This window comes from Ovis canadensis, chromosome 1, assembly GCF_042477335.2.
Source record: "Ovis canadensis isolate MfBH-ARS-UI-01 breed Bighorn chromosome 1, ARS-UI_OviCan_v2, whole genome shotgun sequence".
Lineage (NCBI taxonomy): Eukaryota > Metazoa > Chordata > Mammalia > Artiodactyla > Bovidae > Ovis > Ovis canadensis.
This window is the reverse complement of record NC_091245.1, coordinates 277,509,114-277,526,351: the sequence shown is the minus strand read 5'-3', so window position 1 is coordinate 277,526,351 and position 17,238 is coordinate 277,509,114. Positions and strand designations below refer to the sequence as shown.

Sequence of the window (17,238 nt, the reverse complement as noted above, 5' to 3'; positions counted from 1 at the left end):
GAAAAGACTGACCTACATGGACGAGCATGAAGGGCGGTGGTCGGTCAAGTCCCAGAGAGAGCTCATCATCAAGTTATGAAGCGCACACGGATCCCTCCCATCACTGCTCTGCCGTCAACAAACCAGAGTTTGCAGATGTTCGGGGAGTTCGGTGGCCATTTCTCCTGACCACAAGGAAAAGGCTACAGCCTTCAGAAAGGAGGCGTTCGCCCTAAGGTCACCCAGCCCCACTCTTGGCCCACCACCGTGCAGTGCACTGAAGCGTCACCAGCAGAAATTACCCGCACAGACAGCTGTCTTCAAGGTTCGAGGTACAATCTTCCCCGAGCAAACAGCGTTTTTACTACATGTCGCCCCCTGAGGTGGTTAAAGGAAACGTGAGACCTCATTTCAGCAAAGTTTGAAATGTGCAGTCGCCTTTCTCTAGAAACAGTGACCATGCCTCAGTCAAATGCGTTCTTTCAAAAACCAGTCTTCCCGCGGAGGTTCTTCTTCCATTAACAGAATGCCCGGGAACTCAGAGCTCTCCTCTTTCGAGGGACGGCAAAGGGCCTAGAGATGGACCAGGAGACAGGAGCTGCACCGTGATGATCAGTCCAGGTAGGCTGAGGCTCCAAGGAAGGAACCCTGGGTCTTTTTGGCACTGATGCAACCTACGCCTTTATCTGGAGCCAAAGTACGTTCTAAGGGTACAGTGATTAGCACGCAGGGCAGACGGTTATTTTCACGCGTAAGTTGGTTTTTCCAGATTTGACCTGACGAAGCAAAGTATCAGCTGCGGAAAAAGGCAGCTCGACTCCTTGAAGGAGAGGCTCCGCTGAGGCAGCTGAAGGCTGGACCCCACCCCTGCTCCCCACCAGCCACAGGACCACCAACCACCTAACCTCCACGATTCTGGGGCTGCTTGCTCACTCATACCTAACAGAGCCAAAGAGTCCAAGACCCAACACAGGAGAAAGGACCCAGCGTTTCTGAACCCTGGCCACATTCTCAAATCTCCCAGGGTGCCTTAGGAAAACCCTGGAAATTCTGATTTAACTGGTTTGGAGTGGATCTGCACATTAGTATGTTTTAGAATCCTGGTTAATTCAGTGCCCTAAGAATTTCAGCGGGACCCATTTGAAGAGCTAGTGCTCTCCCAGCCTGAAGGAACATTTCGATGGGACAAGATATTAATAAATGCCAGGAGAGCCAAAACTCTGCTGACCACCTGTGACCCCAGGTAGGTTGCTCTTCGGTGGTCAACCCCAAACTCTCGCTTTCGTCTATGACCTTGGATAACTGGTTTCTGTTGGTTCACTGCTTTTGAGACCAGGAGTGCTCTCGAGAAAACTCTTACACAGAACAGGTGCTCCACAGATGAGCGCTTCTCCAGGTTTTGTGCGAGCGGCACAGTTTCAAATATCAAACCTGTTGCGTGCACCCGGAGGCATGGAAACACGCAGAATCACACCACGGCAATCGTCAAAGCCCGCGGCGACCACAACAGTGCTGGAGGACAGCAGTAACCGAGAGGCTGCCGCCCTTCCCCAGACCTGGCTCCTGCACTGTTCCCAACGCAGCTCAGGAAGGATCCCACCTGAGCGCTCTTTCTCAGCCGGTTCCCACCTGCCCTCCACAGCATCACGCAGCTCGGGCTTCCGCCAGGTCACACCACAGCCTGAGTGACCCTCTGCAGCCAAAAGCTGGTCTCCACATTTATCAACAGGACAGCCAGAGAGTGTGAAAGGCACCGTCCTAAACAGTGCAGGGTGAAGCAACCTGTAAGCATTTGACTTTGATCAATATTCACAATTGTGCAAATCAACTTATTTGTTGATTTGCAGAAAGTCAACCCCCAGAAAAATTTAGAGGCATACACACTTCAACGGATTTTCACAAAATGGAACCTTCACTCTCAGACCCAGCAACCAAAACAACTGACGGCCCGAAGCCCCTTGGGTCCCTGCCTGCCAGTCGTGAGTCTTAAATGGGACCATTATGACGACTTCTAGGCTTTTCAGGTGGCTCAGGGTTAAAGAACCCCCCTGCCAAGGCAGAAGACACAAGAGTTCGAAGCAAAGTTCAGTCCCTGGATGGGGAAGATCCCCTGGGGAAGGAAATGACAACCCACTCCAGGACTCTTGCCTGAAAAATCCCAGGGACGGAGGAGCCTGGCAGGCGACAGTCTATGGGGTCGCAAAGAGTCAGACACGACTCTTGCGTGTCTCACGCATGATGACTTCTATCCCAGCACAAGTGAGCTTGGCTGTCTCTGTGCTCTGCATAAATGCTGCTGCTGCTAAGTCCCTTCAGTCGGACACGACTCTGTGCGAGCCCATAGACGGCAGCCCACCAGGCTCCGCCGACCCTGGGATTCTCCAGGCAAGAACACTGGAGTGGGTTGCCATTTCCTTGCATCCTTTTGCATCAGCCTCTTTCCCTCAACATTATCTCAAGGGGCGAGAGTGCGGTCATCAGCTCTTTCTGCCCTCCCTGTCTCTCTCCTCATAGTATTCCATTGTGTGATATGCTTATTTCACAGGACAAGCATTTGGGTTGGTTCCAGTTTGTGGCTGTTATGTCTAACGCTGCTACAAACATTTTTATACATGTCTTTTGATACCCAAATGGACTAATTATCTGTTGGGCATACACCTAGTAAGAAAGACAGTGTGGTATGAACAAAAGAATAGGCAAACAGACCAATCTAACAAAATAGACTCAGAACAAACCCACACATATAAAGTCTTTTGATATATGACAACAGGCTGATGCGATGCAATGGAGGAAAATGGTATTTTCAAATAAATGGTGCTGGATAAATTAACTGCATGCTTATACGGAAAGAAAACTCTTGACCCCCACCTCATACCATAAAAATAAATAAATAAATTCCAGATACATTGGAGATCTAAATTTGAAAAATAAATTTTCTAGAAGTTAAATAGATGAATATCTTCATGGTCTTAAATATCTTAAATAGAATACACACACACACACCAAAAAAAATGACAACCACAAAGGAAAATGCTGATAAACTGGATTTCACTAAAATTCAGTTCAGTTCAGTCGCTCAGTCCTGTCCGACACTTTGCAACCCCATGAATCGAGAACTATTACTCATTAAGAGGGGCTTCCATGGTGGCTCAGGTGGTAAAGAATCTGCCTGCAATGTGGGAGACCCGGGTTCGATCCCTGGACAATATGATCCCCTGGAGAAGGGAATGGCAACCCACTCCAGTATTCTTGCCTGGAGAATTCCATGGACAGAGGAGCCTGGGAGGCTACAGTCCTTGAGACTGCAAAGGGTCAGACAGTACTGAGCAACTGACATTCATTAAGAAGTATCCCTTAAGACAGTGAAAAGTCCCACACTAGAAGAAATGTTCCATATACATATGACACAAAAGGCATAGCCAGAAAATGTAAAGAAGTCCTACAAATCCATTTTTTAAAATACAAAAACCCAATTTTTTATATGTGCAAAAGACTTGAACAGACATTTTACAAAGCAAAATATACTAATGGCCAAGAAAACATGAGAAGTTGCTCAACGTCATTCATCATCAGGGAAATGCAACCTAAAGGCCGGTGAACAAAAATTAACGCAAAATGGATCAGAGAGCTAAATGGAAGACCTGCCCCTATAAAACTCTCAGAGGAAAACAGAGGCAAAATACTCTTTGCATAAATCGCAGGAAGATTTTTTGATCCACCTCCTAAAGTGATGAAAATTAAAACAAATATAAACAAATAGGATCTGATTAAACGTAAAAGATTTTGCATAGCAAAGGAAGCCATAAACAATAAAAAGATAACCCTCAGAATGGGACAAAGTATGCGCAAATGAAGCATCCCACAGGACCTAAACTCCAAAATATACAAACAGCTCATGCAGCTCAATACCCAGTCAAAAATGGGGGGAAGACCTAAACAGACATTTCTCCAAAGCAGACACACACATGGCCGACAAACACACGGGAAAACACTCAACGTCTCTCATTATTAGAGAAAGGAATGCGATCAGAACTATAAGGAGGTATCACCTCACACCGGTCCGAATGGCCATTATCAAAAAACCCACAAACCATCAGCGCTGGAATGGGTGCGGAGAACAAGGAAGCCTCCTACACTACTGGGGAGAATGTGCATTGGCGCAGCCTCTATGGAGAGCAGGATGGAGGTTCCTCGAAAGAAACCAAAACTAGAACCACCACAGGACCCAGCAACCCCACTCCTGGGCATACACCCAGAGAAAACCGTCATTCCCAAAAGACACATGCACCCCACTGGCCCCTGCAGCACCGCTCACAGCAGCCAGGACCTGGAGGCCGCCTGAATGTCCGCCAGCAGAGGGACGGACAGAGATGCGGCGCGCATGTGCAACGGAACGTTACTCCGCCACGCCACGGGACGAATCGGCGCCACTTGCGCAGCTGGGGACCGACGTGGAGGCTGCCATACAGTAACAGAGAGAAAAGCAAGCGCCGCATAAAGTCGCTATACGTGGGATCTGAAAAATGGCACAGGTGATCTTACTTGCGAAGGAAACAGAGACACAGAGGCAGAGAACAAACTCGTGGATGCCGAGGAGGGAAATGCGGGTGGGACAAACTGGGAGATTGGAGCTGACACAGACGACCGCCGAGGACCCGCCGCACAGCACGGGCTCCCCACTCAGTGCTCTGCGGCGACCCAGACGGGAAGGAAGTCTAAGAGGGGACGCAGGCATGCTGCTCACACAGCGGACTGGCGCTGCTGCGCACCACTGCAGAGCAGCCATACGCCTACAAAAATCAAAAAAAAAGTCAATAACTGAAACTATCAAAACCCCTGGAAAAAAAGAATGAGTGCTAGACTACAATATCCCACGAGGAACAGCTTCTAAAATAAAGTGTATTTATTTAAAAGATAAAATAAAGGCCACTCTGAGATACACTTACATAACCATCACAGGTACAATTTAAAAACAACAAAACCACCAACAATGCCAAGAACTAGGAGGCATTTAGAGCAATTAGAACTCACGTAACCCGATAGGTGTGTCAGTTGATTTTGTCAGGAAAACCACATGATAATATTTACTGAAGCGGGATATACACATATTTTATGACATAGCAATTCAACTTCAAGTACCATTTTAAAGTACAGAAAATACATTTATGGGAATATACATAAAAAAGCCAGAGAAGGCCTTCAAAGAACCTGTAAATCTCTTCCAACAAACCACCAAAAACTCCAAAGACAAACACATCCTTTAAACCCATATTACATCAAGAATTCTATTAGCTCCAATATGAAAACCTCCGAATAATTCTATTTGTATTTAATATAATCTATTAGCATGGATTAATAGAAATAAAAGCCTAAGCAACTCACTGTATTTCCTCCAAGAACAAACAGTAAACCATTTTAACTATTAGAAAAATTACATCTACTTATGCCCACAGGATATCAGCGCTTAGAAGGAAGATAAAAAATCACAAGTAGCAGGGAACTGTATGGAGAGAGTCACAGAGCTTGTGATTCTAATGGTAGCTGCAAACGAGGTCACTTATCCCTCTGTGGCCACACTAATTGGTCAAAAGCAACAGAAGCCTCATCAGCAACCTCCATAAAAACAGGCTGCCCAGCCTGGGCACTTTCAGTTTAGAGCGCAGCCACCTGCCGCCCATCAGTCTCTCACGAGACAGCACGCGTGCCAACCACCACTAGGCGATTCGGTTTGCTCTTCATCTTTCCTATTTATAAACAGCCTTCAGAGTATATGCTCTCACGAGCGCACCATGTGTACACACACGGCTATCTATAGCAAAAAAACAAATTCTCAAAGATAGATGTTTGGAAGGCCACATCTTGTGCCATTAATACTCACATACTGCAGTATTACATAACAACTTTTTTCCAATTCTGTTATGCTAATATGCAAATAGATGAACTCAACCATAGCTAGAAGCTAAATGTACTGATCAGTATGGCCTTGTGCATCTCTAACTACAAAAGAATTTTACATGATCTCTTTCCGCTCTAAAAATCCCATGAATCTACATTATTAATCACTTTTAAATCCAGCTGCTCAGTTTCTGGGGTGGTAATATCCGTTATTCCCAAATCCATATATTCACTGTACTCCAAGAAGATGCCTGAATACTGAATTCACAGCAAGGAAGGTGCTAAAGGCATATTCTGAAATTTTATAATTACTTGACAATCCCAAAACAATAGTAGGGATAGATGTCACCCCAAAAAAACTCACCTAAAAACAAATAGTTACTATTATCTGCTTTAACTTCCAGGACCCTAAAAAGTGTAACTCAAATTTGTAAAAGAAAAAAAAAAAAAAAAGGAAATGATCCCCTTCTGTTAAGCTTTGAAATCCATCAAAGGAGAGCAGAGAGAACAAAACTCTGATTTGCAGATCTTACATGACCCTGTGGGGTGGACGACTAGACTATGGCTACAGCCTTTTATTGGTTGGGCCACGCTGGCTTCATCTCAAGATTCAGCTACAAGAGGTCCAGCTTTTTTAATGAAAAATCAGCCGTATATTTTAGGACTGGTAGAACTGACTCTGACTGAGGAACCCGAACAGCTTGGACAAACAGGAAAACAAGGGAAATGTCAGGTCTACATTAGAGAAGATGAAGTGGAAAGGGAGAAAGGCAGGCAGAGCGTGGGCTTCCAAGTCCATCGCAGCGGGCTGGGCGTTGGCTCAGCCCCGCAGGCTTCGTCATCTTGCCTGGAAACCCTCACAACTTGAGGAACAGGCTTCCTTGCGCATAAAAAGGGACCAACAACCGCTCCCCCACGATGAGGGGCGACTTGTGTGAGACAAGCGCGTGTCCTGGTAGCTCATCCTCACCAGTCCTTGAGTCGCAGTGAAAGGTCGAATGGCAGGTAGAAACGAAATGGAAAGGTAGCCGCTCACGTCATGTCAGCATCGGGGGGCACGATATGCTGAGGGAGTCAAGGCTCCACCTGCGCAGCTCTGGCGCCCAGTACGCTGTGTCCTTTCTGCATTTCTTCTTTATTATTAACGCTATACAGCAGGCACCTCCAATGGATATCTCTGAACAGTACAGTAACAATGGCGATGAAAGTTTAAGCAATTTAGTTCTTCAACAAAAACCAAAAATATCAACGAAACCAAATACCAAAAATTGTATTTAAATGCCTTAACAAACGGTAAAGCTCTCCCGCCATGCTTTTTAAACTCTGTGAGCAGAACGTAAGTCCAAAGAAAATTTCAAAGATCTGTTCTTATTTCAGGGGCACAAAAGGAACAGGTCATTTATATTAACATCTCGCAGAACAGTTCTGGAACCAACCAAAGTCCCGGATCCAACTTAAATGAAGGTACTTCCATTTCCAAAATTATGTATATGAAATATACATTTCTTCTTTGAAATACACAGCCCACGGAGTTTTATATTCCAATCGAAACCAGCTGGAGCTACATCTAAACAACATCTTCCTCAAACTCCCAAGGTAAGTCACGTCATTTGTGCCCACTTATTCATCAGGGCACACGTTCGCTGAAAAATATATACTTAAATACAGGCTTTCCACAAGACATTAAACTAAGTGTCTTCATAAGCTCAAGGTGAATAAGGTGAGTGACCCATACATTAAGCATCAGCATACAGGCAGAGGGCAGATGGGAGGCAGAGTCTACGGAGAGCAACGGGTGACTGAGCCAAGCCCTGGGGCAGAACTAGAGCTGAGAAGAGAGAGACCAGGGCAGGCTAGGTTCAGGCACAGAGCGCCGTTTCCTGGGGCTTCAGCACAGGGTGTTGCAAAGGGCTCCTGAGAAGCAGATAAGCAGGGCGGCCACCTTGTTTATCATCCAAGCTGGGACCCCTTCGAGAGTGGAAGGAGGCACTCTTAACAATTTCGTCAGGACAAAAGGTGTAAAATCCAGACTGTCCTGGGCAAACCAAGACACGTGGGTGCTTGGCTCAAGAAAACTAATGTCCAGCGCCCTCCGACGTTTGAAGTGGAGCTACTTAGGTATGTGCTCCATTATAATGATGTATCAAGATTTCCAAAGGTACCGAAACTAAAGTCACTCGCGAAGCATCTTGAGGATACGTCTGCGAAGTTTATTGGGGTACATTCTTTCTATCTCAAAACTATAAAGCTTTCAAAATGGAGATGGCAGTGTTAGCGATCTCCATTTCAAAGGAAGCCAAATGAGTTTGCGCATCTCAGGATCAACTCGAAACGAGAGAAACTAAAAATCAGAAAAACAAGCATATGGGGGGACTGCTTATCGAGTGTTTATCACTGGCCACATGCTGCTCTGAATAGTTCACGTACATCATCTCATTTAATCTCCATGACAACAGTTCAGGGGAGATTTCTTTATCTCTATTTTAGAGACAGATTAAGTAGACACACAGACTTAAATATCTTGCCCAAGGTCAACAGGAAGGAAGAGAGGGAGCCAGAATCTGATCCAAGCACCAAACTTCACACCCTCTAGTTTCCCGCCAGTATTCTGCCCCCCAAATAATCTGGACATGCAATGTGTGTCCTGAGGACAGATCAAGACCCTCGGGATACAGGCATACCTTGGAGATACTGTGAGTTTGTTCCAGACCACCTCAATAAAGTGAATATCACAATAAACAGAGTTACGGGAATCTTTTGGTTCCCAGTGCATACAGAAGTTACGTTTATACTATACTGTAGACTATTACGTGGACAAAAGCATTGTGTCTAAAAAAATATGTACATACCTTCATTTTAAAATATGTTACTGGTTTAAAAACAAAAGCTTAACCATCATCTGAGCCCTCGGCGAGCTGTAACCTTTTTGCTGGTGGCGGGGTCTTGCCTCGGCGTTGATGGCCGTTGACAGGTCACGGTGGTGGCTGCTGGAGGCTGGGGTGGCTGTGGCAATGTCTTAAAATAAGACACAATGCAGTCTGCCACACCAATTGACTCTCCCTTTCATGAACAGTTTCTCTGTAGCACACGACGCTGTTTGGTAATATTTTACCCACACGGAACTTCTTTCAAACTTGCAGTCACTCTTCTCAAACTCTGTTGCTGCTTTCTCAACTAAGTTGATGTGATACTCTAAGTCCTTTGTCATTTCAGCAACCTTCACAGCATCTTCCCTGGGACTAGATTCCATTTTAAGAAACTACTTTCTCTGCGCATCCGTAAGAAGCAACTCCACATCCACTCAAGTCTGATCATGAGATTTCAGCAATTCAGACTCCATTTCTAATTCCAGTTCTCTTGCTGTTTCCACCACCTCTGCAGTTCCTTTCTCCACTGAAGTCTTGAACCCCGCAAAGTCTTCCCCGAGGGTTGGAATCAACTTCCTCCAAACTCCTGTTAATGTTGGTATTTGAACCCATGAATCCCATGAATCACGAGTGTCCTTCATGACGTCTAGAATGGTGACTCTTTTCCAGAAGGTTTTCTGTTGACTGCCCAGATCCATCAAGAGGGATCGCTCTCTATGGCAGCAACAGCCTTACGAAATGCATTTCGTAAATGTAAGGCTTGAGAGCTGAAGTTACTCCCTGGTCTATGGGCTGCAGGATGGATGCTGTGTTGACAAGTGTGGATCATGAATCTCACTGCACATCTCCCCCAGAGCTCTTGGGTAACCAGATGCATTGTCAATAAACAGTCATGTTTAGAAAGGAATCTTTTCTTCTGAGCAGTAAGTCTTAACAGTGGACGTGAAATATTCAGTAAACCGTGTTAGAAGCAGACGTACTGTCATCCAAGCTTTGTTGTTCCATTTACAGGCAGAGTAGATTTAGCATCATTCTTAAGGGCCCCGGGATTTCAGGAATGGTAAATGAGCACTGGCTTCCTCATAGAGTCACCAGCAGCATTAGCCCTTAATAAGAGTCAGCCTGTCCTTGGAAACTCTGAAGCCAGGCAGTGACTTCTCCTCTCTAGCGACGACAGTCCTAGAGGACATCTTCTTCTATACAAAGCTGTTCCATCCACACGGCACATCTGTTGCTTAGTGTATCCACCTGCTTGCATTGCCTGAGCTGGATCTTCTGAAGAGCTTGCTACAGCTCCTACACCACCCTTTGCCGCTGCACCTCATACTCTGAGGCCACAGAGACGGCGTCTTTCCCTAAACCTCAGGGCTTCAGCCTTTTCTTCAGCAGCTTCCTCACCTCTCTCAGCCTCCCCGGAATTGAAGAGCATTAGGATCCTTCTCTGGAGGTGGCTCTGCATTAAGGGGGTGTGGTGGCTGGTTTGATTTTCAGTCTGGACCACTCAGACCTTCTCGACACCAGCAAGAAGGCTGTTTGACTTTATCCTTTGCATGTCCACCGAGGCAGCCCTTTCAATTTCCTTCAAGAACTTTTCCTTTGCATTCATTCACAACTGGAGTGCACCAGGCTTACCTGTTGGCCTGTTTGGGCTTTTTGATATGCCTTTCTCACTAAGCTGAATCATTTCTAGCTTTTGATTCAGGGTGCGAGATATGTGACTCTTCCTTTCAGTTGAACCCTTAGCAGACACTGCATGCCTACTAACTGGCCTAACGTCAGTCTTGCTGTGTCTCAGGGAAGAGGGAAGCCCAAGGGGAGGGAGAGAGAAGAGTCAGGACACACACACACACCACAGTCCACACACAGAACACACACACAACACGGGTTAGGTTCACTGTCTAACGTGGGTGCAGAGTGGGATGCCCCCAAACAATTACAGCAACATCAGAAACCACTGCTCATGATCACCACGGCAAATATAATAATAAGTTTTTAAACTACTGTGAGAATTACCAAAATGGGACACAGAGACACAAAATGAGCAAATGCAGTTGGAAAAATGGCGCTGAGAGACTTGCTGGACACAGGGTTGCCAGAAACCCTCAACCTGCAAGAAGGGCACTACCCGCGACGCACCATCAATCGAAGCACAGCAAAAGCTGGTCTGCCTGTCCAGCCCGGCCGAGACTCCCGCCTGGAACAGGTCTGGCCTCAGTCCCCGCCACGGGACCACGCGCCAGAGGCCAGCAAGGCCTTGCAGCCGCCCTGCTCTGCCCCTTGAGGCAGGTGGGTGCCCAGCGCCCTGCCAGCAGACGGGCCCGCTCACACAGCTGTCGCCGGAGCTGAGCGCAAGTCACTGTATGCTCTGAGTCCCCTTAAGGGATGGAATTATTCTGACACAAGGGAAACAGGTCCTTCTGACACCCCTCCGGGGGTTCTGACACGTCGGAGTCAGTACACACACCCGTGTCAGGCACCACACCCTCGATTCACCGTTATCATCAACAGGAAAATGCTCGCCAGGCCGTGTGCAGTTTTAGATCCTGAGGCTGACTGGTAAAAATATCTGAATACGCCCTGTACGCCAGAATCCATTCATTTGAAATAAAAAGAAAATAGCTAAACTCATCCGGAGGTCTGGTAGACAAGCAAATAATAACAGCCAAAAGTTAGCATTAGTGAGGAGCACAGCGTCTCTTCTTGGACACAAAGGTGTAAGATAAGAGTCTGAAGGGAAACGTGTATGTTCACACTCCACTTATACCTGCCTTTGGGCTACAGATAGCACTGCCCTATTTTGTCAAATCCTGAGGCACGGGGAACTTGAGCATTAAAAAAAGCAAAAGCAAAAGTGAAAAAGAACAGTCTCGTTTAGACCCCTTGTAGAGCACAGAGAACTATAAAAGGGACTGAACAGATTCTGGGAGGGAGCATTCTAAGAAACTCACTTGAGAGGCCAAAAGCAGCAATTAAAGAAAACCAGACAGTTTCCTGTCGGTGTGCCTCTGGACCTGGCGAGAAGCACCGGGAGGCCAGCACAAGTGTTTGGAGGCGAGGCTGGGAGACAGGGCAGGCAGGCCGCAAAGGGGGCACGCAGCTTTGAGTGTCTGAAAAGGAACACCCCTGACGCCTTCTGAAACTGAACTCTGAACCGTGCAGGAGGCTCTGAGTGGCTGAGCCTGGCGCACCACCTCCCAGCAGCCAGGGAGCCAGGCCAGGCTCATCAGACAGAGCCAAGGGGCCATCAGATGGTTCTGACCTAAACGACCCCAGCGGCCTGTCTACAGACAAACCCACCTTGTCACTCAGTTACCGTGGGCCGAATGTTCACGACACACCTGCAGGCCGAATGTTCACGACACACCTGCAGGCCTGCTGGGTGGTGTTGCCTCCCCCAGCAGGCTCTCCCCCGGGGGGCCCCCATTCAGACAAAAAAAAGAGTCTAAAGTCAAATGGAGATACTACTTTTTCAGATAAAATTCAGAAAACAGGGTTATTGAGTGCTGGCTTTCTAGGCAGAACAGAGAAATATAGCCCAGGTTTTGCCTGCAGAGAGTCTAGTTTATTTAAACCATAAGGTACATTTTAAATATTTTGTTTAAATATGCATAATAGATGTGAAAAGCCTTCCCACGCTGGGGGCTCAGCATCAAGGTGTAGGGAATCCATGTTCGCGGCAAGTTACTGTAAGTTTCTCCTACACACCGTGATACTCTAATAGGGACAACCAAAGATACTAGGGGAAACTACGGGCTGCCTCCTTGGACAAGGCCAAACCTTTGGACCCAGTGAAACTGGAGGCTCTGGACTAGACAGCTGGCTGGCTATGTTATCTGTCAACTTCTGACAGCAGAAAGTGACATGCTTTCTCCCCTTCCAGAATCCCCCACATTTAAAGGGGAAAAATCAAGTCTGGTGTTCCCAAACCAATACTACCTCAACTACACAAAACAGTTAGCACCGCCAGCGTAACGTGCAGCCATGCCCACGGAGTCCAACAGTCAGCACCAGCTCCGCCGCAAGCAGCGAGCCCCCCCAGCGCGGGTTTCCTTCAGCCCCCGAGGCTGGAGCAAGACCAGGCCACAGAATCCAGCTGAACACTTCTCTCACGTGCCTCGCCCATATGAACAGTGTTTAGTAAACAGTGGCTGCTCTCATCACTTTTAAAAACCAAAATAGCATAGTGGCTACACTTCCAACGTATTTTTACCAATACCCTAATCAGCACCTGCTGTGGTCTGGGACGGGGCAGGAGAAGAGACTGGGAGAAATGTATGAGGCGACAGAATCGTTCCAGATCTTGGTTGCAGCGGCCGTTACATGACCGCGTGTGATGGTCAAGCCGCACAGAACCAGGCAGCAGCAAGAGTGAATTTTACTTTATGCAGATTATAGCATGCTTTCTGATGCGCCATCCAAAATATTTAATTAGTTTTGATTAAAGTAAACCACCCAAACTAATGGACATTTAAACTTTATTTATTTCAAAACTTAAAAAAAAATCCAAGACTTAAAATGCCACTTCATAATTTTAGATCAAACTCTAGAATTAAAGGATGGAGCTATTTGTTGTTTTTTTTTTTTTAAAAAAAAGAATGCCATCTGAACAATTAACCAAATTAACTGTTTCAAAATAAAGCGTGGATTGTAGTGAATGGTGTGATGAAATACGGAAAGAGAAAATGAAAGTGATGTTTTCGTTTACTAGACTACTTAAGATGACAAATATAATGACTTCTCCCCTAAAAATCTAGCAGTGGACCTCTGCAAAAAAAAAAAAAATCTAAAAAAGTGTAATATTATTTTCAACCAGCTAAGGAAAAGTAGAAAAGTCTGGTGATGAGTTCCATGATTTATTTTTCTTCACAAGGTACTTGAAAGGTCCTACCAGGCTGCTCACTCTGAATTTCCACCGACACTCTTATCATAAGCAAGGAGCTCTCTTAGTAGGAATCTGTGCATCTATTTTGGCAGAAAATGTAGTTTTGTAACAATTTCTTTCTCAACACCATATTTACAAAACAGATGGAGTTCCAAAGAAATAATTTTAAATAAGGAATACCATTCTGGTCAGCCTTCAGCGGATTTCTGCATATGTCCAGCACTCAGCAACAGTCCCCTCCTCTGCCCACTGTTTATCCCATTTCGGCTGTTATTCCTCTCTCTCACTTGGGGGTCCCCACCTAAGAGGAAGGTCAAGACTGTAAGGCACTAGATGGAAGCCACAAAAACAGGCATAGCCCAGCACGGTGACGCGCGCACCCACCCACACGGCCTCTGCTCAGGAGTGAGCACCCAGACTCCGTGCCATCCCCTCAAGCCCCATCCTCGCCAGGCCCATGAGTATATTACTGCCTCTCCATTCCATCACCTGCCTGCATCCATCCCGCTGTTCAAAAGAAACCAAGGAGAGATCACCACTGCTCCTTCACACGCGCTCCTGCTAAGCTAGTTATTACCTGTTCAACAAAAGTGAAATGTAATTCTGCCATTCATGTGACAAAAACATCTGGGCACTATTTGCTGCTTTATGAAATCTGATATTAAAGTAAAAAATCTCTTTATTCTATTAGGCTGCCATGTCTTTAGGAAAACGACACGCTAAATTTCGAAAAGCTGGATCCTTCAAGACGCCAACTGAAAGGCAGTAGATACTGAGTAATTACCTATTTAAATATAGCATACCCCTGCCCTCCAACCCAGGCTTGAGCAACTTTCAACACTACTTCCATAGTCTTACAGGGTATTAAGAAAATGCACATTGAAAGTAGAGGCAAGAAAAAGGAGTCAATTTGGGAGAGAGAGGACAATAAATAAGATAAGACTGGTAAATTCCAACCAACCATTTTAGAAATTAAAAGAGCCTAGAAAAAACATGTACTTTCTTACCATTTCTCCATTCATTCAGGAAGCAATATACTGAACCCCTAACTTCCTCACAGTGAATGTCAAGGGATATTCACCTGAGAACAAGGGAACAACTGCCTTCACTAGAAAGAAGAAAAATGATGACGATGCCTGGGTAAGTTTCAAATTTCCATTGCTTTCTGCGTAATTAATCAGTTCCCCATGTGCTTCTACAATCTTCAAAGAAGAAAGAATATCTACCGACAAGTTCTCAATTCCACATATCAGAAATGTTGGTAAACCATCCCTCCTAATCTCCCATGAATGTAAAATTAAAACAGATGCTGCTATAATTAAATAAGTTACACTGTGAACCCCACTGCAGACACCAATAAAATCTGAATTTTTTTTTTTTTTTGAAGTGCAAACACAGGCCCTCCAAAAATATTGAGGCAGAGGCGTTAAGATGAGCTTGCACCTTCTCTGGAATTTCCACCACAAAGCAAAAATCACCACAAGTTATCTAGCAACCAATAAAACCAGGTATGACACGTAACTCTGTCAATGGGATTGATTACCACGCCTGGCTGAGAGCAACTCCCATGGCAACACAAGCGACAGAGTAAAAGAAAATATAAGTCACTAAAAGCCAGGTGAGTGTGCAGCAAACATCCACTTTGCTCTCCTTAGTTCAGCTCTAAACACCTCCTGCAGATGGTCCATGCACTTGACCTTTAAGTCCTTTAACCGTGCCCTTTCTCAGAGGTAAACTGGGCAAACAGATGACAAAGCAAAAAGCAGTTTCACAACTGCCTGTTACATGGAGTTGCAAGGTGCTATATTTCACCAGATAAGTGCAGAAGCTGATAGCACCATCGGACACTGACACGCTCCTCAGAAGGTCCCTGTAGGTCCAGTTAAGTTTCAAACACCCCAAGTGCCAGTCCTCTTCACTGGGGCCCATCCTACCCTCCTTCCCACAGGAAGGGTGGGTGCAGGCCCATCACGGTGCTTCGGTGCTCACTGTCCCGGTGACCTCTCAGTTTTCAGAAAGCAACGTTTTCATATTTGCTCCAAACTTGAGCAGAAACAGCTGGTCCTGCCTAAAGGCTCTGATCTGATCAGCTCGTGGATCATTTATTTTTTTCACTTCATGTCACAAGAAATAGGTTTACCTTGCAGACCAGAAAATAATGTTCGAATGAAACCACCACAAACTCAGGAGTTCCTAGTATTACTCCTGGAGTTTAAGAGGCACCAAACGCTGACTTCCTTCTGCCAAATAACACCAGGCAAAAATATATCAATACCAAGCAAACTGCCCAAAAGAACTTCCACAGAAGTGGAGGCCTGCCTGCTGCAGCAACCAAAAGACTAAAACCCCGCAGGACTGTAATCTCCCAGAGCGTCTGACCCTAAGAAAGCTGAGAGGTGCCTGGACCTTCAGAAACCTACTCCATTTCTCTTGAGTTGACCAGGGATTTGTGCACCCTCTGAGTCTCGTCATTGGCAAGAGGCAACTTACAGACCCATAGGAAGAAAACCCTACTGAAGAATCTCTGTTCGCTTGCCTGCGATTCTTAAGAAAATGTTTCACATGATCACCAACTGTCTTTAACATACAATAGAGACCGGGCAGGGGGTCTGTTCCACCAGCCAAGGCCACCGCTGGCAGAGGGTGCCCTGCCGGGCAGGTACCGGGCCATCACTGCAGGCGAGCCCTGCAGAGGTGACAGCCCCGAGTCCCAGGGGGCTGAGCACAGCTCCCCTGCACCCCTTTCCATCCTCCCCAAACGCCATACGCACCGGTCCCCGCTCTGCCGCCCGCAGCGCCGCCGGCGCAGCCCCGGTTCTCGGGAGCTGAGGGCTCCCCCTCCAGCCTCCCAGTCCTGCCGCCCGGGGAAGGACCCCCGCCCCCGGATGGAGAGGGGCGGGCGACGCGCGCCCCTCTCCCACCTACCTTGATGATGCTGCTCCGGCGGGGCAGGCCGCCCGGCTTGCTGTCCCGGGGAAGCGGGCAGGCAGCCGGGCCGGGGGCCGCGGCGAGCGCGGGGCCGACCCGGGCTTCGCCCCCGGGCGCGCCGAGGCTGCAGTCTCCGTTGGAGACCCCGGCGCTGTCACAGTGCGCCCGCCCGGGCCCGGGCCGCCCGCCGCCGCCGCCCTCCCCGGCCCCGGCCCGCAGGGCGCCCTTGGCCGCCAGGACCGGGCCCGGGGAGGAGGGCAGGGCCCCGCCGGCGGCCCCCCGGCCGCGCTCCGCCATGGGCGCCCCGCGACCCGCCAGCACAAAGCCGCGTCCCCGCGTCCCCGCGTCCCCGCCGCCCGGGCCGCGCGGCCCCTCCTCCGCCGCTCCGCCCGCCGCCGCCTCGGCCGCTTCTTCCGCTTCTTCTTTTTTTTTTTTTTTTTAATTTCGATGTGCTGTCGGCTTCGGGCTCGCCTCGCGCGCGGTCAGAGCCGCGGCGGCGGGACTATCGGAAGGTTCCTGCAGGGGGAGAAAAGAGACGCTGTCAGGCGGCCCGGGGCCCGGGGACACGCCCGGCACACGCGCCGCGGGCAGCGCGCGGCCCGGGGCGACGAGGGAAGGGGCACTGTCCGGGGACGAGGCGCCCTCCCGGGAGACGAGGCGCTCTCTGGGGACGGGGCACCCTCCATG

General features: G+C 47.7%; 1 protein-coding gene across 6 annotated transcripts in view; it reads right to left on the bottom strand.

Annotated features, from left to right (window-relative positions):
- The window catches only part of PLCL2 (phospholipase C like 2), a 212,637-nt gene extending 195,704 nt beyond the window's left edge, over positions 1–16,933 (bottom strand). For 2 of the 6 annotated variants that reach the window (XM_069568723.1, XM_069568733.1), the window contains exon 1: positions 16,549–16,913. In XM_069568723.1, the coding sequence (XP_069424824.1) occupies positions 16,549–16,848 (300 nt within the window). In that variant the 5' untranslated portion in view covers positions 16,849–16,913. Of the gene's footprint in view, positions 1–13,803; positions 13,927–16,394; positions 16,467–16,548 lie in introns of those variants that run through there. The other 4 variants (XM_069568763.1, XM_069568752.1, XM_069568774.2 and 1 more) reach the window with 4 other exon arrangements.
- Between the last annotated feature and the right edge of the window lie 305 nt (positions 16,934–17,238).